The sequence below is a fragment of the Neolamprologus multifasciatus genome, chromosome 3, assembly GCF_963576455.1.
Source record: "Neolamprologus multifasciatus chromosome 3, fNeoMul1.2, whole genome shotgun sequence".
Classification (NCBI taxonomy): domain Eukaryota; kingdom Metazoa; phylum Chordata; class Actinopteri; order Cichliformes; family Cichlidae; genus Neolamprologus; species Neolamprologus multifasciatus.
The window spans coordinates 32,528,071-32,550,287 of NC_140441.1; the positions used below are offsets into that span (position 1 = coordinate 32,528,071).

At 42.8% G+C, this 22,217-nt stretch overlaps 1 protein-coding gene across 1 annotated transcript; it reads left to right on the forward strand.

Annotated features, from left to right (window-relative positions):
• The first annotated feature begins 16,196 nt into the window (after positions 1 to 16,196).
• LOC146522618 (uncharacterized) lies at positions 16,197 to 21,581 on the forward strand. Its single transcript, XM_085153533.1, has 2 exons — positions 16,197 to 16,649; positions 19,188 to 21,581. The coding sequence occupies exon 2, from the start codon at positions 19,206 to 19,208 to the stop codon at positions 20,610 to 20,612; it is 1,407 nt and encodes a 468-aa protein (XP_085009659.1). The 5' UTR covers positions 16,197 to 16,649; positions 19,188 to 19,205; the 3' UTR covers positions 20,613 to 21,581.
• The last annotated feature ends 636 nt before the right edge of the window (positions 21,582 to 22,217 follow it).

The following is a 22,217-nucleotide window of genomic DNA, read 5'->3' on the forward strand; positions in this document are numbered from 1 at the left end:
TTTCCCTGTCTGTGAGTCCTTTCTTCTGTCTGTCACTCAGTACCATCATGACAATACTAACTTGAGAGGACCGTATTCTGACCGTGGCCATTAAGGCGTCTGGCAAGGGATCTCAAAATTGGATTAGAAATGGCAGACAATTGGTGTCGTAAACCACCTCTTCTGTTCAAAGATAATTATTCACAGTGGACGTAGGTGGCTTCTTTCACTCCTCTTTCAAACCATGTCTTCTCTGTCCAAAATGTGAACATTGGCATCCTCGAAAGAGTGACCTTTGTCCTTTAGATGCAAATGGACAGCCTAATCTTGTCCCATTGAGGTGGCTCTTCTATGTTGTGCCATGCATTTATGAAGTGGTTGTTTGGTCTATCCAATGTAGAGGTCTGGGCATTCCTCGCTACACTACTGCATAAACTATTGTAAATATCAACACTTCGCTGAGTTCTTTTGATTCCTCAGAGGCATCCGATGGAAGACAAAACAATGCTCAATAGACCATTTAACGCTTTATTACTTCTATAAGGGATATGCGTCCTGCATGACATGTTGCCACAGATCTCAAAATGGTGGTGTGCCCCTAACACTTTTATTACAGAAGCTTTCTCATTCTACAGGGTAGGCCATTTATATGGATACACCGTAATAACATGGGAATGGTTGGTGATATTAAAGTCCTGTTTGTGGCACATTAGTATATGTGAGGGGGCAAACTCCTCAAGATGGGTGGTGACCATGGTGGCCATTTAGAAGTCGGCCATCATGGATACAACCTTTGTTTTTTCAATAGGAAGAGGGCCATGTGACACATCAAAGTTATTGGTAATGTCACAAGAAAAACAATGGTGTGCTTGGTTTCAACGTAACTTTATTCTTTCATGAGTTATTTACAAGTTTCTCTTTGTTCTCAGCCATTGACATGTCGAAGAGGTTAACACGTGAGGAGCGGATCGAAATTGTGTTGATATCTGGTGAACGCAGTAACCGGGTCATTGCAGCAGATTTCAATGCAAGACACCTTACGAGATCCCCCATCTCCCATGCTACAGTTAGCAAACTGATTGCTAAGTTCCGTGAAACTGGTTCAATGTTGGATTTGCCAAAATGTGGTCGCAAGAAAACTGTCACTAATGAAGAAACATCAGTGGCTGTCCTAGCTTCATTCAGCAAGAGCCCACAGCGTAGCACTCGCCGCATGTCACTGGAGAGTGGCATTAGTCGAACACCCCTTCGGCAGATATTAGCTACTCACAAATGGCACCCTTACAAACTCCAACTACTGCAGCATCTCAACGAGAATGACCCAGATCGGCGCACAGAATTTGCAGAATGGGCAAAACAAAAATTGGAACAGGACCCTCAGTTCACGCAGAAGATTTTGTTTAGTGATGGGGCAAACTTTTATGTGAATGGTGAAGTTAACAAACAAAACCACTGCTATTGGTCTGACACTAACCCACATTTGATGGATTCCTCCAAGACTGTTGAAACAACAAAAGTAATGGTTTGGGTGGTATATGGGGTACAACGATAGTGGTTCCATTCTTCATCAATGGAAACCTCAAGGCCACTGGATATTTAAAATTGCTACATGATGATGTGTTTCCCTCTTTGTGCACTGAAGCTGGCACGTTCCCTGAGTTTTTCCAGCAAGATGGTGCACCACCACTTTATGGGTGCCAGGTCCGTTCATTCCTAGATGAACAGTTTCCTGGAAAGTGAATTGGTCATCGTGGGCCAGCTGAATGGCCCCCAAGGTCTCCCGATCTCACCCCCTTAGACTATTATCTTTGGGGTCATCTGAAGGCAATTGTCTATGGTGTGAAGATACGAGATGTGCAGCACCTGAAACTACGGATACTGGATGCCTGTGCTGGCATTTCTCCTGCGGTGTTGCTATCAGTGTGTGAAGAGTGGGAGAAGAGGGTTGCATTGACCCCTCACATATACTAATGTGCCACAAACAGGACTTTAATGTCACCAACCATTCCCATGTTGTATCCATATAAATGGCCCACCCTGTAGTCTAAATAACAGTGTCTCAGTAACTGTCCATGAGAGATGGTCACCTCTTATCTACATTTTCCCAGGCAAGCGTGGGCGAAAGTCTACAGCTTTCTACTCCCCAAGGACACATAGTCTAATGCCTTTATTTTCAGGGCTGTGTCCACTTAATACTACACTGTATAACTTTTTAACACTTATTAATAAAAAAAGCATAGCTTTATTGAGGCAATGCAAATTGTTTAATACCAACACTACATTGTTAAGTTTGTGTTTAGGAGTTTTGTCTGATACACCAGCTACATAGGGGATGACAATGTTGTTGCCTTTGTCTTTCTTATTCTGCCTAGCTAATGTCTCATCTTCTTTTCTGTGCATCTTTGCTGACTTGATGAAAGCCCAATTAGGATAACCACATGTTTTAAGAGCTTCCTTGTGTGTGTTCCTTCTTTTTCCCTTCAGGCTTAGAGGGAACATTTTCTGCATGGTGTTGTAAAGTCCTGATTACTCCGAGTTTGTGTTCCATGGGGTGGTGTCAGTCAAAGAGGAGGTACTGGTCCGTGTGTGTGGGCTTCCGGTAAATTTTGAGGTTTCCATTCTCTTCAATGTGCATGGCACAGTCCAGGAATGGCAAACAGTTATCCTTTGTGTGTTCTCTGGTGAACTTGATGTTTTTATCCACAGCATTAATGTGAGCAGTGAAGGATTCCACTGCTTGGGTTTTGATTAAGGTACTCTCCCTCTAAACGAGCCAAGAGCCTTTCTTTCCACCTTCTCCATATAAAGGTTGGCTACAATAGGTGACACCGGGGAGTACATGGCACATCCATGTTTTTGTCTGTAGAAACCCTTGTTGTATTTGAAATATGTGGTGGTAAGGCAGAGGTCCAACAGTGTGCAAATCTGATTGGGAAGGTGAATTTGGTTGTGTCTTCCAAGGTGCTGTCTTCTTCTGGTCGTTTTCTGACAGTCTCCACTGCCTCCGTAGTAGCTATGCAAGTGAAGAGAGCGACTACATCAAAGGACACCATAGTTTCATCTGGATCCAGGGTAAGTTTCTGGACCTTGTCGGTGAAGTTGGTGGAGTTCTAGTGGGTGTTCCCCACAAGAGGTGCTTGGATGGTAGCAAGGTGCTTCGAGATGTTGTGAGTGGCTGAGTTTATGCTGCTAACAATGGGTCTGAGTGGAACACCTTCTTTGTGGATCTGTAAATGCAGGGTATGGCATCCCCTGGGCATAAATGGTTAATGGACTGGTTCTTAAATAGGGCTTTTCTACTCTCAATGAGTGTCACAGTTCTGGGTCATTTTAACCCAGCATTTTCAGTTTCTTATATTCCTTTGTATTATGGTTTGTAATCTGATGTTTTTGTTATGCTTTGTTGTTTATTAGTATAATTCCATGTTACAGTTTATTCAGGTTTTGTTCTTAGGTTTTGTGTCTTGTGCCTTAGTGTACAGTCATGGCCAAAAGTTTTAAGAATGACACAAATATTAGTTTTCACAAAGTTTGCTGCTAAACTGCTTTTAGATCTTTGTCTCAGTTGTTTCCGTGATGTACTGAAATATTATGACAAGCACTTCATATGTTTTAAAGGCCTTTATTGACAATTACATGACATTTATGATAAGAGTCAGTATTTGCAGTGTTGGCCCTTCTTTTTCAGGACCTCTGCAATTCGACAGGGCATCTCTCTTCCACAGCATGTCTTTTATCCTGTCTTCCTTCTCTCACCCCAACTGGTCGCAGCAGATGGCCGCCCCTCCCTGAGCCTGGTTCTGCCGGAGGTTTCTTCCTGTTAAAAGGGAGTTTTTCCTTCCCACTGTCGCCAAAGTGCTTGCTCATAGGGGGTCATATGATTGTTGGGTTTTTCTCTGTATCTATGAAGCGCCTTGAGGCGACTTTTGTTGTGATTTGGCGCTAGTCAAGTATCATACTTATAATAAAAGTACAGTAACAGTAATTAGTGACTGAGTAGCCCAGAGTGTTTCTCTTGATTTCTTTAGTCGGTGTAAATTCATTCACCTGCACAAATTATCTAAACGAACCCTGACAGCCGAGTGCTCATCTTAGCTAGCTAGGTCTCAGGAACTAGCTAAGGACGGTAGTTACGGATTAGCTTACAAACACGTTTAATTTAAAAAGTGCAGCGGGGCCTCCGGTCCTTCTGTCGGGTAGTCCAGTTTACTGAAGAACACCTCAGGCTATCAGGTTAAAACACTCGGTCGTGTTTTCGTAGCGTAAACGCTGGCCCTCCTCTCAGAGCCTACCCTGTATCTGCTATTCCCAAACAGAGATACGCAAGTTTATCCATGACTGCAACTGCCAGTCAAGGCTGTTATGATGACGTTTCACCCCAATTTAACATCACCGCGGTAGGAATTAGAATCAAACTTATGGGAGAGGAGACCCCTTGGACATCAATCAGCGTGATAAGAACTATTGAAAACAAAAGAAAGAATCTTTGGAAAAATTTAATCTGAGGTGAATAAATTTGCTTTAGTCTGACCCCAGTCCCATCCGCTAACATGGAGGAGCCGGGGTTTATGACCTATACTGCAGCCAGACACCAGGGGGCAATAGAGACGTTTTGGCTTCATTTTTGGGATGCTGTTGCTTCGTCTATCTTTTATACAGTCATTGGTGCATACACTCACAAGATGTTTATTAACTTCAGATCCCTGCAACAAGCAGTTTACTTTGGTGATTTGGACTATTCCATTTCACAGCTGTTGTTACATTTTTTTCCTTCATCTCCTGTACAGGCCAACGCAATCTATTTGTCGTTTTAGGTTGTAGTATTATACAACATTTTCAGATCTAATGGGAAAAAAAACGAGTGTTTCGTAATTCATTCAATTTATTGTCTTTATTTATGACTGGCATTATTGTTTCATTCTATTATAGAATCTTACAGTAAAGAGGCAATTGTATTCCATTGTGCTTCGGTAAAAAAAACAAATCAACAATGCAAAAACCCCCCCAAAAAAACATTGCAAAACAACATACTGGAAAACAGTTATTCATCACTTAATTGCTTCAATACAACCCTTGGGCACATATATGCGGGACGTTTCGTGGCTGTTTTGATATCGCTCTCTCTCTCTTACCGATCAAATCTTGCTGTGGTAGCAGCTTTAAACATGGTATGACCCAGGTTGAGAGAGGGTGCCCAGTCTGGATCGCATTCCTGCATTTTGTAGGCTGGTTTTCCTACAAAACACAACTAACATTAGCCCACAAAGCCACAGTGAACAAAGCAGCATTGCGCAACAAATTCAATTCAAATCAATATAAGACTTATTTGTAACCTACATGAACAATTATGTTATGATAACTACAACAGAAGACTTACCTTTGTGGAAATGCTTGGAGCAGACTAACATGTGAGCTGGAGTGTTCTGGAACTTTTTATTTGGTCTTCGAATGGCTGCAATCCAGGCCATCCGTCAGCTCTTTGTTACTTTGGAAACATGGCTTAAACAATTTCTCTTCCATGAAATAATCTGATAAAAACCGATCTCTTTACCCATCGGCTTCCCGTGGCTGTCATGCGACCGGCTATTGCAGTTAATAATACAACAGCTTCTTGCTATTTTTTGTGTTTCTTTTTATCGCTGTGTGACTGTTTTCATGTGAAAGCCTGTGTGCTAGTACCGCTTGCCACTCATTCCCAGAATCCTTTGTAGTTTTACCCCCGGAATGACGTCACATTTTCAATCTCTATATAGAGATTGACAGTCCACGTGACTTTCACGCATTGCATGCCGGGAACTCGTGGCAAAACAATCCAAGTACCGCATCAAATGCAAGCATTTGCAGCACCGCAAAACGTTCATTCTCCGGTTCCAATACCTTTTTGCTTTTTCTTTGTCCCCCAAAAATGTTATGTACAAAACTAAGGAGAACAATGCTGGTCTGTACAAAGACAGACCTGATGAAAAGTCAAACAAAAGATCAAACGAGTGAAAGGGTTAGACCCTTACGAGCACACAGAGTGGACAAAAGACGTTAGCGTGCTGCCCAACTTTCACCACGCTCATATTTATAATTATACGGTTCTTGGAGTGAGTGCATACACTCATGAAGTTTAGTAACTTCAGGTCACTGCAACAAGCCCAGGTACAGTTTACCGACGGATGGGTACAGGACCTTGAAATGCACCATGTAGAACAAAAGACCATCGTACGAACAAACGTAAGTTTACCAGTCTCACAAATCGTCTTCATAAATACACATTTGTTAACCGTTTATTAATAGGACCTTTGAGCTCAACGGTAATTAATTAGTAGTGGAAATAATTTCTGGTTCGCATTACAGAAATGTAGCAGTGACAATAATATTGTATGCTGTAATCGTACTGGGCAATTAGTGATACAAAAAAACCTGTTTTATCCTGTGAATAAAAGTATATGTTTTTGTCAATGTACCATGGTAATAACAGAAGCGAAACGCAATATTGTGTCAGGACAATTCACTATTTATGCACAATAAACAAAGGAGCATAGCGCCACAATTTCTGTTCAGCACCAGACTTGCTTGTAACCTATATCACCAATTATGTTATGAAAAATGACGTATTAACTACTACAAAACACTGACCTTTGTGGAAATGCTTGGAGCGGACTAAGATGTGAGCTGGAGTGTTCTGGGACATTATATTTGGTGTTTGAATGGCTGCAATCCAGGCCATCCGTTGCCTCTTTGTTACTTCGGAAACATGGCTCGAACAATTTCTCTTCAATGACGTAATCCGATAACAACCGATCTCTTTACCCGTCGGCTTCCCGTGGCTGTCATGCGACCGGCTATTGCAGTTAATAATACTACAGCTTCTTGCCATTTTTTGTGTTTCTTTTTATCGCTGTGTAATGTAATTTCAATTGAAAGCCTGCGTGCGCTAGTACCTCTTGCCACGAGTTCCCAGAATCCTTTGCGGTTTTACCCCTGAATGACGTCACATTTTCAATCTCTATAGGGCTTTGGAGTTGACGTCACACCGCAATGCATTGTGGGAGTGCGGCACCATTTTCATGGTCTACGAATCAAAACAAACACATTGTGTTGGAACGACGATTACAAGATGCTTAAAAGCAGCTCAAAAGAGAATGGACTGTATAGAGACCGATTTCATTCAGAGGCGAAGCAGCGGTACTTGCAGAAAATAGCGTGCATTGGAAATGTGGACCCGTATAAAATACGGCCGTGGAGTAGAAACCCTGAAGACCTACCGCTATTGACGTAGCCTGACATATTTTCGTACCTTATCTGTGGAGTCAGCGCGTACGAATCGTCATTCAAACAAAGGTAAGTCAGCTCGAGTACTGCGAATGAAATGCGTTTGATTTCCCTGCAAACATTCACATTAATGCAGCATAAATTCATTCATGAGGGGAAATTACAGTGAGAACATGTGGAGGCTGTTAGGTGGATAACATAGTGAGTTCAGTGCATTGATGTGACATTGTCCTGAAGGATTTAGTTATTCTTTATGGTTAAAGAAATTGCAATGGTTTATTCATATTTATTATAAATGATTCTAATTATACATCTTGCTTCCATATTTGTATCTTGTGTCACTAAAAATACATTTTATTTTAATTTTATACCTGCAGAATCTTCATATCATATTAAGTGATTCATAATTGTCACTTTATGCTTTCTCCATCTCTAAAGTGATGACATCCTTGCATTACATACTTTAGGTTCATTTTCTGCAGGCAGGTTTCTGACAGAGAACAGGCAGATTTACACTATAACCTGCAGCGTTCTATAGATGGACACATAAAAAAATGAAAAATTACATGTATGTGCTAACTTTCTAAACACTTTGTTACATTTATGATAAAGCAGATTAAACACATTTATGTTGGCCTTGGCTCATAGTTCTTGTCTTTAAATTAACTTTGCCTGTGTGTGTTTCAGGTCCTGCACTCTTAAAGACTGAATGAACCAGCATTGCAGCCATGGGTCACTGTGAGCATCACAGGGAAGGTTGAAGCCGCCCACTGCACCTGTAAGGCCAGAGTCGTGGGGACCTGCATCCATGTCGGTGCTCTTCTGTTTAATGTAGAAGCAACAGTGCTGATCTGTGGCACAAGGACTGTTACAGATAAACCTGCATACTGGGTTTTGCTGGGTAATGTGACCAAGATACAGTCAGAGGTTGGCCATAAGATAGACTTCTCCTCTTCAGCTGCCCAAAAAAAGGCTCTTGATCAAAACATAAACAGACCATCCGTATTGAAAGGTAAAAGGAGCCGTCTCACAGCTGCTATCCAAGCTAGATGCCTTCGTTTGGTAACATCGATACACGAGCTACCTCATGTTTCTTCCAGGTTGGGAAAGAATGAAAAGATAAACCCTTTTCAAGCTTATTCTCTTGCCGGTCGTGCGATCGAACATTGCAGCCGACCACACAGCAAATACGAACCATGGCTATGTGTGTGTGCCTTTGCTCCCTTTTCACTTGCGCTTTGTTTAGACCCCCAAAATGGCGGATCAGGCCCAAATCCTTTCCACGCCCACCCCCGTGACATCACGCTCCAAAGCCCTATAGAGATTGACAGACCACGTGACTTTCGCGCGTTGCATGCCGGGAACTCGTGGCAAAACAATCCAAGTACCACATCAAATGCAAGCATTTGCAGCACTGCAAATGCTACCTTCTTCGGTTCCAATAAATTCTTGCTTTTTCTGTGTACTGTTTTCTTTGTACCAGTTGCCAGAATAAAGAGGGAGCCCAGAGTAAGGGCAAGTCCAGCGTTGCAGTGCCGTCCTTTCTACATGGGCATATCACACCACTTGCACAATAGACTCACAGAACAGCAACAGCTACACATACACTCGTGAAGTTTAGTAACTTCAGGTCACTGCAACAAGCCCCGGTACAGTTTACCGACGATGGGTACAGGACCTTGAAATGCACCGTGTAGAACGAAAGACCATCGTACGTATCATAAGTTTACCAGTCTCACAAATCGTCTTCATAAATACACATTCGTTAACCGTTTATTAATAGGACCTTTGAGCTCAACGGTAATTAATTAGTAGTGGAAATAATTTCTGGTTCGCATCACAAAAATGTAGCAGTGACAATAATATTGTATGCTGTAATCGTACTGGGCAATTAGTGATACAAAAAAACTGTTTTATCCTGTCAATAAAAGTATATGTTTTTGTCAATGTACCATGGTAATAACAGAAGCGAAACGCAATATTGTGTCAGGACAATTCACTATTTATGTACAATAAACAAAGGAGCATAGCCATGTCATGCGACTGGCTATTGCAGTTAATAATACTACAGTGTTACGAACTTGCATGTTCATGTGTTTGTTTTGTGCAGGTGTTATGTCTTTTTATGTTAATTTAGCTGTGCCAGGGCCCTGCTCCGATTGGTGCATGGATACACTGCACCGACGTGACTGGTTCCAGCTGGAGGACCCGCCCATTAAAAGGAGGCTGAAGCGCTACAGCCGGAGAGGTCATCGCGTTTCTCCTCACGACCCAGCAGTATTCCTGTGGCAGCCGCTGGCTGCAGTGTGCTTGAAAGTTGTGGAAGTGGAGTGGGTAGGGGTGAGCTGCCGTTTCTTTTGATCACCCGTTTTCTCCTGTTTTGAGTTAGTTAAGGAGGTTAGACTCTGTCTTTATTTTTGACTTTGTTTTGGTAAGGTCAGGGGTGCGGGATTTGTGTAGATTTGTTTTGTTTATTGTTTTGGCCTTGGCTCACCCCGAAGTGTTGACACTCCCGTTTTGATTCCTTTTTTTCACATTGTAAATAAATCACATTGAAACTAAAGGATTTGTTTCCTGTGGCTGCTTGGGTCTTGGGGGGGGAAGCGAGTGCCTCACTCATGTTATTGCCTGGCCCTAGACGGGTCGTAACATGAATTGGGGGCTCGTCCTCTGCCTTCTGTGGTTTTCGTGTGTTTTGGTCTGTTTGGCAGTTTTCTTGGTGTGGGGATAGTTGGTGTGTGGGATTATGGAGTTTTCTTTGGATGAGTTTGTTACTTCGCCTTCATGGGATAAAATAGTGAAGTGCAGGAAAGCTGATTTGCTCATTATTGCTAGTTTTTATGATGTTCAAGTGTCCTATAGTGCCCGTAAAGCGGAGGTTAAGGACGCTTTGTGTGCAGGGCTGGTGGAGCGAGGCATCCTTCCTGCCCCGAAGGCAGCTGTAGAGCAGCCTGGCGGCGGGGTGTGAAGGTGGCTCCGGAGGCTGAGCCGGAGCCAGATGCCAAAGGGCCTGTTAACGTGCTCCCGGCTGAGGTGGAGTCTGATGCAGCTGAGGTGGACTCTGATGCTGTTGAGGCAGAGTCTGAAGCAGCTGAGTCTGGTATGGCCGGGGAACCCCTGGCGGGGCGGTCTACGGAGGATCTCCATTTGACCCTCCGTATAAGGGAGGTGGAAACCCATGCTAAAGAGCTTGAGGTACAAGCAATGCACCTCCGTGTCAGAGTTTTGGAGCTGGAGCGAAAGCCCTCCACATCTGCCTCTAGTCATCCTAGTACATCCACCGTTGTCTCAACAGGTTTTGACATCACTAAGCACGTTAAACTGGTTCCCCCATTTCGTGAGGCCGAAGTGGACTCCTATTTTAACGCTTTTGAGCGTATAGCGGCCGCGTTAAGCTGGCCGAAGGAGTTTTGGCCACTGCTATTGCAATGCAAACTGGTCGGCAAAGCCCAGGAGGCGTGTACCAGTTTATCAATTGAAGATAGCCTGGATTATGACATCATGAAGAAGACTGTGTTGCAGGCATATGAGCTTGTCCCAGAAGCCTACCGTCAAAAATTTAGGAAGTGTGAAAAAACTGCCAATCAGACATTTGTGGAGTTTGCCCGTGAAAAGAGTCGCTTGTTTGAACGATGGTTGCAGGCCAGTAAAGTAAAGGATCTCGAGGGGCTGAAAGAGCTTCTTTTGTTAGAGGAATTTAAAAAATGTTTGCCGGACCAAGTAGTCATTTATCTGAATGAGCAAAAGGTGACGTCACTTGCTAAAGTGGCAGTGATGGCTGATGAGTTTACTCTCACTCACAAAACTATATTTTCAGCCGCTGTCGCACAACATATCACGGTGGGACAGGAGAGGAAGATAAAATCACCAAAGGTAGGGCTGAAGGATAGACAGGAGGATGGTGGTAATCGCGACTGTTTTTATTGTCGCGAACCCGGACATCTGATCGCTGTCTGTCCTGCGCTCCGGAGGAAGGAGCAGCGCAAAGGCTCTAAAAATCCAGCCGGCGTAGGTCTTATTAAAGTTGTCCCTTCGCCTAAAATACGTTCCACCCGTGATTTGCACCATGCGGTTGCTGAAATAGAGCCACGTTTTAAACCATTTATCACCAAAGGCTTTGTTTCTGTGACTGGAGAAGAGAGGGATAAAGTGCCTGTTACTATTCTTCGGGACACAGGTGCGCATCAGTCATTTATGTTGGACAGTGTACTGCCATTGTCAGATAAAACTGCTTGTGATTCAGATGTGTTAGTTTGGGGAATTAAGATGAGCGTTCTTCGGGCGCCGCTACACAAGGTGCATTTGCATTCGCCCGTAATAACGGGGCATGTTAAAGTTGCCGTGAGTTCCCAGTTGCCTATTAAAGGGGTTTCATTTATTCTGGGAAATGACTTGGCTGGTGGGACAGTTTTTCCCCCGCCTGAAGTGGTGGAAACGCCTGTTGCTTCTGTTACTGATGCTGCCACCCCTATATCAAGTGTGTTTCCTGTTTGTGCTATTACTCGTGCGCAATCGCGCAAATTTGACGACGTTATGGATGTCGCTGACACATTTATGGCGACGCTAGATGAAAGAAAGTCTCCCAGCCGTGAGAGTGGCAAAATAGGAAGTGGCAATGATGTGACAAAACTGATGCCAGAGCTGGATGAAAAGTTGAATAGGGATGCATTGATAACCGCTCAGCAGAAGGACTCATCACTGGCTCCCTGTTTTATATCCGCAGCCACGAGTGCAGAAAGTAAATCCCCCACTTCTTTTTTTGTGCAAGACGGAGTTCTTATGAGAAGGTGGTCCCCTGACCGCAGTGGTTTGCCTGGTGCTATGCAGGTGGTGGTGCCGAAGCCACATTGAGGGCAGGTGCTTAGCTTAGCGCATGATGCCAGCATGGCTGGACATCTTGGGGTGAACAAAACTTATCATCGGGTGTTGCACAACTTCTTTTGGCCGGGGCTGAAAGCTGATGTGGTGGCATATTGCCGTACCTGTACCACATGTCAGATGGTGGGGAAACCTAACAGACCAATCCCACCTGCTCCGTTACATCCTATTCCAGTAATAGGTGAGCCGTTTGAAAAAGTAATATTGGATTGTGTGGGTCCCCTGCCAAAAACTAAATCCGGACACCAATACATACTTACAATAATGTGTTCAGCAACAAGGTTTCCGGAGGCAATTCCACTACGCACGCTGAAAGCAAAACCGGTAATAAAAGCACTAATTAAGTTTTTCTCTACTTTCGGGCTTCCAAAGGTTATTCAAACAGACCAAGGAACGAATTTTACTTCAAAAGTGTTTGCACAGGTTGTGGAGGAGTTGCACATAAAACATGTAAAATCCAGTCCATACCACCCGGAAAGTCAAGGTGCTCTGGAGAGATTCCATCAAACCCTCAAAGCTATGCTGCGCAAGTTCTGCGCAGAGTCGGGTAGAGAATGGGATGAGGGTCTGCCGTTATTGTTATTTGCCGTCAGGGAGACCACTCAGGAATCCTTGGGATTCAGTCCGATGGATCTGGTGTTTGGACATGTGGTCCGCGGTCCCCTCCGGCTTCTGAAGGAGAAGTGGTTGTCAGAAACTTCTGAAACTCAGCATAATGTCCTGGATTATGTTAGCGGACTTCGGGAAAAACTCCACCTTGCATGTCAGTTAGCTCGAGAAAGTCTGTCACATACGCAGGCTAAAATGAAAGCTCGCTATGATAAAAAGGTTGTTTGCAGAAGTTTCCAGCCGGGCGAGAAAGTGTTGGTGTTGCTGCCTGTGGTAGGGTCCAGTTTGTTAGCCCAGTTCGCTGGCCCATATGTGGTGGAACAGAAACTCAGTAACCACAATTATGTGATCCAGACCCCAGACCGCCGGAGAAAGTCTAGGGTTTGTCATATTAATATGTTAAAATCGTATCACTCGAGGAGCCCTTCGGGTGCGCCATCTCCAGTGTGCGCCGCTAGTGTTGTTTCTCCTTATGAACCCTCTGATGACGGACTGCTCCAGAAAAGTGAAGCGCTGGGTAGCGGCCGGTTGAAAAATTCGGAGATCTTAAATGATTTAGACACATATTTAGCCCACCTATCTGAGCCCACTCGAGCTGACATCACTGCTCTGATAGAGAATAATTTAGCACTTTTTTCTGATCATCCTCGTCAAACTGCTGTCCTGTGCCACGACATTGACGTGGAAGGACATAAACCGATTAAGCAGCATGCCTATCGAGTGAACCCAGTGAAAAGAGCGATAATGCAGAAGGAAGTTGGCTATCTCTTAGAACACGGTTTAGCCATTCCGAGCGCCAGCGCATGGAGTTCGCCGTGTGTGCTGGTACCAAAATATGACAACACTCCTCGGTTTTGTAATGATTACAGGAAAGTTAACGCTGTTTCCAAACCTGATTCATTTCCTCTTCCTAGAATGGAGGATTGTATTGATAGAGTGGGATCGGCATCTTTTGTAACCAAACTTGATCTGTTAAAAGGTTACTGGCAAGTACCTTTAACTCCCAGAGCATCTGAAATATCTGCTTTTGTCACGCCAGATCATTTTCTCCAGTACACGGTTATGCCGTTTGGGTTGCGTAATGCACCCGCTACTTTCCAGCGCCTTATGGCCAAAGTACTGGCAGGCGTGAATAACTGCGATGCCTACTTGGATGATGTTGTCATTTACTCATCCACCTGGTCTGACCACTTACAAACACTCTCTCGTTTTCAGCCATTTTCAGAAAGCCTCGCTTGCACTAAACCTAGCCAAATGTGAATTTGGCAGAGCCACCATCACATATCTGGGAAAACAGGTGGGTCAGGGACAGGTACTGCCGGTGACTGCGAAAATACAAGCGATCGTTGAGTTTCCAGTCCCACAAACGAGAAGGGCGCTGCGCCGATTTCTAGGAATGTGTGGTTATTACAGAGGTTTTTGTAAGAACTTTGCCACTGTTGTCGTTCCTCTCACCGATTTGATCAGTCCGGTGAAGCCTTTTGTGTGGACGCCTGTTTGTCAGACTGCTTTCGAGTCTGCGAAAGCATTACTGTGCAGTTCCCCTGTTCTTACGGGACCTAACTTCATGTCCCCTTTCAAGCTCGAGGTTGACGCTAGTGCGTCTGGTGCAGGAGCTGTCCTTATGCAGGAAGACCATCGTGGCGTGGATCGCCCAATTTGTTATTTTTCAAAAAAGTTCAACAAACATCAGATTAACTACAGCACTATTGAAAAGGAAGCCCTTGCCTTGTTGTTAGCCCTGCAGCATTTCGAGGTGTATATCGGATCCAGCTCTATCCCTGTTCAAGTATTCACTGACCACAATCCATTGGTGTTTCTCTCCCAGATGCAAAACTCAAATCAGAGACTTATGCGTTGGTCCCTTCTTTTGCAAGATTTTAACCTGCAAATCAAACATAAGAAAGGGACGGAAAATGTCATCGCTGACGCCCTGTCGAGAGCAATTTCATAGTTTGGGAATTAAACAATTGGAGGCTTGTTTAATTCTTATGGAAGGGGGTGTTACAAACTTGCATGTTCATGTGTTTGTTTTGTGCAGGTGTTATGTCTTTTTATGTTAATTTAGCTGTGCCAGGGCCCTGCTCCGATTGGTGCGTGGATACACTGCACCGACGTGACTGGTTCCAGCTGGAGGACCCGCCCATTAAAAGGAGGCTGGAGCACTACAGCCGGAGAGGTCCTCGCCTTTCTCCTCACGACCCAGCAGTATTCCTGTGGCAGCCGCTGGCTGCAGTGCGCTTGAAAGTTGTGGAAGTGGAGTGGGTAGGGGTGAGCTGCCGTTTCTTTTGATCACCCGTTTTCTCCTGTTTTGAGTTAGTTAAGGAGGTTAGACTCTGTCTTTATTTTTGACTTTGTTTTGGTAAGGTCAGGGGTGCGGGATTTGTGTAGATTTGTTTTGTTTATTGTTTTGGCCTTGGCTCACCCCGAAGTGTTGACACTCCCGTTTTGGTTCCTTTTTTTCACATTGTAAATAAATCACATTGAAACTAAAGGATTTGTTTCCTGTGGCTGCTTGGGTCTTGGGGGGGAAGCGAGTGCCTCACTCATGTTATTGCCTGGCCCTAGACGGGTCGTAACAACAGCTTCTTGCCATTTTTTGTGTTTCTTTTTATCGCTGTATAACTGATTTCAATTGAAAGCCTGCGTGCGCTAGTACCTCTTGCCACGAGTTCCCAGAATTCTTTGCGGTTTTACCCCTGAATGACGTCACATTTTCAATCTCTATAGCAGGGGTGTCAAACTCCAGGCCTTGAGGGCCGGTGTCCTGCAGGTTTTAGATCTCACCCAGGGTCAACACACCTGAATCAAATGATTAGTTTGACTTCTGGAGAACTTCAAGACATGTTGAGGAGGTCATTTAGCCATTTAAATCAGCTGTCTTGGATCAAGGACATATCTAAAACCTGCAGGACACCAGCCCTCGAGGCCTGGAGTTCGACACCTGTGCCCTATAGAGATTGAAAATGTGACGTCATTCACGTGGTCTGTCAATCTCTATAACGGTGTACAGAAAGAGTTGAGCGTGCACGGGCAGAAATGTTGAGAGCGCAAGCAACACATTGCGAGCAAGCGCAAATGCAAAAACTGAGCGAGAGTGGGACTGCTATTGTGTGTGTGTATGGATAATAGCAAACACTGAAATACAATTTTTTTCACGCAGCAATGAATTTTGTTCACTCAAATTTAGCTTTTCTTCACTCAAAATAAATTTCTCCTCAAAATGCAACACTTGCACCTGCAATTTTTTTTTACGTGCGTTTTTTTTTTTTTTTTAACGTGCGCTCAGAATAGTGGCACAAAAATAACGCCATAGCTGGAGTGGGACACAGCCATGGTGCAGGGAAATTAGACTTTTGTTTTCAACGAGACAGTAAAACATGTTTCATTGTTCTGTTCCAGTTGGTGGCGGTAATGCACCAGAAACGTTGTATGCCAACCGCCATCACACAAAAAGAAGAAGTAATGCGCGTCCACAGAGCAGAAAGTAGGCTTAGAGCACTGTGGATCGTACTTTTATCTTCCACGGGGACTTTTATATTTTTTTCAAGTCGGCTAAAGCAAAGATCGTGTGGCTGTGCTGAGCATCCTTACTGCTCGCCCTCTGGTCTCCGGCAGATCAAGTTTCTGTTTCTGATGCTTGACTGGAAAGATATACGCTCTCGTAGCTCACGCAGCTTGGTCTCTCTGCAAGGTATATCTACTTGGCCTCTCGGTGACAACGTCAAGTCATCCTGTCGGTCAGTTTGGAATAAATCACCTGTAAACAAATAACTTGCCCTCGTGGTGATTGACGGGAGTAACATGCTGGGGAGTGGAGGTCAGTGAGCCTACGGTCTCTACCAGTCCTAGTCCAACTGCAAAGCCCCGCTTGCCTCCTTCTCCGCGCGTGGATCTTTAGTTTGAATCAGAGGGGATCGAGGGTGAGTACATTATAATTATATTGGTTGCCTAACTTTAACTGTCTACAGGGTTTCTCTCTCTTAGCTAATTTTGTTTTCGTCTGTACGTTCTGTTCAGCCCCTGCCATTTTGTCTGACTGGAGCTTCCAGCAATTCAGCACCTTATTTATTTTAATCATTTGTGTTCAGCTATTTGTTTTCCTTCATATGAAGTAGGGCTGCCAGGATTAGTCGACTAGTCATGACTAATCCAATTTAATAGTCGACGCCTCATTTTTTGTAAGCTTTGTAAGATCACAAAAGACGCAGGAATAAGTAGTAGGATTTAAGAGTGTAATAACGGACTGAAACAGAAGATGGCAGCACTGCATGCACAAGGATCCCAGCTGCCGTTAAACCCAGAACAAGAAGAAGCTGTGTCCCAGAATTCATAGCGTGGCCCTGCTCAGTTTTCAACAATGGCGGCAGCTAGTTAGTTTTAATATTACTCTTATTATTCTTTCTGGGTCACAAAATAAACGTTTAGCATATTTTCAGGCGAGAATGTAGCTGTGTAAACCTCAAATATCTGCTCAGTTTATCAAGACACCACGTATTTTCAAAAGCGCTCGGACGTTTTCGGAGACGTCTGTTACCCACCAGCTCGATAGCTAGCTCACTAGAGCCGGTGAGAACACCGGACTCGCAGCAAATCGTTTTCAAACCCACCGCTGTCTTTCACTACTCAGGTTAAACATGATATATGAGTCGCTTAGATAACTTAAAAATCATATTGTTTGGCTTTTTTCAGTATTTTATTTGTTCCTGAATAAATTGGTTTGGCGGAGATTAAAGTTATCGTTTTTACACAGCTGAATAAACGTCAAGCAGACAACTGATTGTCTTAAGTTTGAGATGCTCAAGAATATACTCCGGTGTCCTGTTATATTTTAGATAGCAAGGAGCCGATGACGGAGTTTATTAAAATTCACCGAAATAATCTGCAAATTTCATTAAAATTTAATGAACTATTATCTTGTCTTTATTTTTAGTTAGCACATACCTTAAACACTTAAAGCTGTAAGCTAATGATAATTATATAAGAGCAGATGCATGCTGGTGCAATAAGCTGTATGTTTTTTTTGTTTTTTTTTTAACTTAAAAAGAGTTTATACACACACAATACGGTAATATTATGTTGAAGCACAGTATGTATCACTCTGCAAGGCTCCTGCCTACGATAGCCGTAATGCTCCGACAATCCATCAGGCAGTGCGGGTTCGTAGCTTAGCAAAGTCATACTAAAACATTTGACAGATTTTCAAGTGCTGTGTACCACATAGAGTCGTTTCGAGGTCAGTAAACACAACGAGAATTCATACATAAGGCAACAGGATTCCTGTTATCTTCAACTGTCATGCTTGTTTCCTTCTGCACCTCATTGCTGTTTGTGTGTGTCTGTGTGAGTCTGTGGTAACAACATTGCATTCATGTTGCCATGTTTTGCGTGTGAGGAAATAAGGCAGGTCGCTGGGAATGTGATCAAGTTTTTTTGCGGGTTTTTTTGTTGCTCTAATAAGTCATCTTTTATTTGCTTTCACTAATGGCTTCATATTGATACAGTCTTATATCTTATCTATACTATACGCTTCTTCTGGGCTATATTCTCAGCAGCATATTAAACATATCAGGTCCCCATAACGAGAATCATGTGCTAACGGCTGTCTAAATGACTCGGGTAAAGTTTGTAGCATGCGTGCTTGTTTTTTTTTGTCTGCTTCCACTTGTCTTTGCACTAGGATGATGTCGGAGTAAATGTGCAGTCATATTCGTTGTGTTCCCACTAGTGCTGTTAGCGTTAATCTGAAATGACGTTAACGCCACAACACGGCAAATCTCTGTTAACGAGCTACCGCAGATCGCCCGTGCGTGGGGCTGGACGGCCAACACGTTAACGAGCTAACCTGCTAACACACTAGTTCCCACCAATGTAATTGAGCATTGCGTGGCACATCCAACATACTGTTTTACTTTTGTCCATGACACGCTTACCTTCAGGGTCATACTTCACATGAAAACCAAAATAGTTCCAAACGCCATATTTGAATGAGGGTGGGGGAGGTTCAATTTGCCATGTTGCAACAAGCTTAATTTCTGTCTCCCTAGCTTGCCCTGTGCTCAGTGAATCTGCGTTCGACTACTCCGCCTAGGCTGCACTGTCGGGCGCAGATCCACTGAGCGCTCAACACAGACAGCACCGTCAGAAGGAAAGTTGATAAAATAAATTAAAAATGTTTTATTGTTCGATACATATGCGTACCGAACCGAAAGCACTGTATCGAACGGTTCAATATCGATACGAGTATCGTTGCACCCCTAATATATACATGTATATATGTATACGTATATATGTATACACACGTGTATACACACGTGGGTTTTTGTTTTTTTTTTGTGTTTTTTTACTCATGGGGATGCGCATGATCTGAATTATGCATCTGTACATTTATTAAAAGTAATCTGTACTTTTTGTAGGTTTCGTAGTTGCATAACCACTGTTTTGGCTCTTTGTCATTATAGGCAAAAAAGGGGGAAAGCATGGTGAAACCTCGGCACATTGATGACCTCAACAAAAACCACCCAACACCAGCTAATACAGATGAGCCAGTTGTGACTCTCATGGAAAAGACTTTTACTACTATGAAGCAACCCAGAAGATGCCGGCGCACTGACACTGGGGACAGGTTTACCTGTGATCAGTGTGAAAAGTCTTTTACTCAGAAAAACAGCTTAAAAAAACATCAGCTCATCCACACTGGAGTTAAAGCATTCAGCTGTGATCAGTGTGGAAAGTCTTTTACTTACATGAAGGTTTTGAAACGTCATCAACTCATCCACACTGGTATTAAACGATTTGTCTGTGATCATTGTGGAAAGGCTTTTGCTTATAAGTGTGCCTTAAAAAAACATCAGCGCATTCACACTGGTGCTAAACCATTTGTCTGTGATCAATGTGGCAAGACTTTTGCTCACGTGGATAGTTTAAAAACTCATGGCCTCATCCACACTGGTGCTAAACCATTTATCTGTGAGCAGTGTGGAAACGCTTTTGCTCGTAAGGAGAGTTTAAAAAGTCATCGACTCATCCATGCTGGAATTAAATCATTTGTCTGTGATCATTGTGGAATGGCTTTTACTCTTAATAGCAGCTTAAAACAACATCAGCTCACCCACACTGGCATTAAACCATTCAGCTGTCATCAGTGTGGAAAGTCTTTTTCTCATAATGTCAGCTTTAAAAGACATCAGCTCATCCACACTGGATTTAAACCATTTAGTTGTGATCAATGTGGAATGGCTTTTACTCTTAATGGCAGCTTAAAAAAACATCAGCTCACCCACATTGGATTTAAAGCATTTAGCTGTGATCTGTGTGGAAAGTCTTTTTCTCAGGATGGCAGCTTAAAAAAACATCAGCTCATCCACACTGGATTAAAACCATTCAGCTGTGATCAGTGTGGAAAGTGTTTTAATCAGAATGGCAACTTAAAAAAACATCAGCTCATCCACACTAGAGTCAAAGCATTCAGCTGTGATCAGTGTGGAAAGTGTTTTGCTCAGAATGGCACCTTAAAAAGACATCAGCTCACCCACTCTGGAGTTAAACCATTCAACTGTGATCAGTGTGGGAATTCTTTTAGTAACAGGAGTTCCTTAAAAGAACATCAGCTCGTCCACAATGGCACTAAACTATTTGTCTGTGGTCAATGTGGAAAGGCTTTTACTTACATGAGGGGTTTAAAAACTCATCAGCTCGTCCACACTGGTGTTAAACCATTTGTCTGTGATCTTTGTGGAAAGGCTTTTCCTGACATTTGGGTTTTAAAAAAACATAAACTCATTCACACTGGTGCTAAACCATTTGTCTGTGGTCAGTGTGGAAAGGCTTTCGGTCGCATGGATACTTTAAAACATCATGAACTAATCCACACTGAAGTTAAATAGTTTTTATATGGTCAGTGCTGAAAGGTTTTTACTTGTGTCAATATATTTAAAAAGCATCAGATTATTCATACTGGAATTAAAGCGTTTGTCATCAGTGTAGAAAGTCTTACTCAGATTAGCATCTTAAATTTGCATAAGCTTATCTATGCTGGAGTTAAACACTGTCGTTTTGCATAGTGTGGACATTCTTTTGCTAGGTTTTATCATCTAAAAGAAAAATCCCAATCTCACCAACTATTAAACCACTGAAATATGAGGAGTATGGAAAGTCTTTTATCCATAACACAAACTTATTGAGGATCAGCAAACCCATACTGTGTGTCCTTTTGGAGAAAGTGAGAAGCACAGAGAATCTGAACAAATCTGCTGAATGCTAGGTCAAACTTCCAAAGCTTGAGATCAGGCTTCACAGAATTCAGCTTTAATAATTGTCATCAGAGGCAAGAAAGAATACATGTGTGTAAATGAGAGGGAGACAGGTGTAACAATGGTCAAAGGACACTTGGCAAAGGATGATGGAGATGGAGCTACGAGGCAGAATGAAAAGGTCTTGCGACTTTTACCTTTGCCATAAAAAAATGTTTTAGTAGGATGTACATATTGATTGTAACAGTACTTAAATCTGTAAGTATTCTAACATGAATTGCTTGCAGTGAAGGATAGGAAGTTAACAATTAGAAAAAGTGCTGTAGCTTTGTTCTTGCTGTAGTATGTAGTTTCTCCATGTAGTGGAACATGTCCTTTTTGTAATGAGGTGGAGTTGTATGTGTTTGCTAACTGTCTGTCAGAGCTTCCCAAATTTTTAAATGTCCGTCTCTCCCATTGAATAATGAAAATGAAAAACATGCCTATCTGAGGCTGGCAGCCAGCATGTAAAAAGACTTTCTTTGAATTGTTCATATTACTTTCTTACATGTCCTAATTTTTAATCAAACTGTTTAATAAAGAGCAGCAGAGTCCTTTCAGAAACTCCCGATTGTTGTTTCATAAATCTAATGGCTCTTTACTAGAAACCCAAATTAAAGTCATTACTAAGAGGCCACTGATGCAGCAAGGCTTAGAAATCTATGTACACATAATAAACCAAGCTGTTCAGTAAAGATTGAATTGAGGAAAAGGTTGTCATGTTAATACAATGCAAAAAATGTTGACTTTATCTGTTCTGTGCAAACATCTGTGATCTTGCAGACCAAACATTACCATCATGTGATCACAAAGAGAAGCAAAACGTCTGCACAGATTACGTTCTTGGTCAATCTGAAAGGTCTGTTGATGTTTACTTGGCTGTTCATCATGAGATAATTAGTGAAGTAAATGCTGTGCTGTTTCTGTTGTAACTTGCCCATGTGAAATGTGTTTTAAATGGTCTCTGTTGTCCTAAAAATGATGAGAGTCGGTTTAGCTGCATGAAGAGAAAATGAAACCTGTAATTTTTGTTGTATTGCAAATATTATTGTATTTCATCAATTTGTGTTATTTTAACTGGGAAGTATGTGTAAAATTAAGTGTATCCTATAAGTATTTAGATATATAAAAGATATGATGTATCTTTCTTATTTTCTGTGAACTTACTTATACATTACTTAACCATCTGGGCTCTCTCCT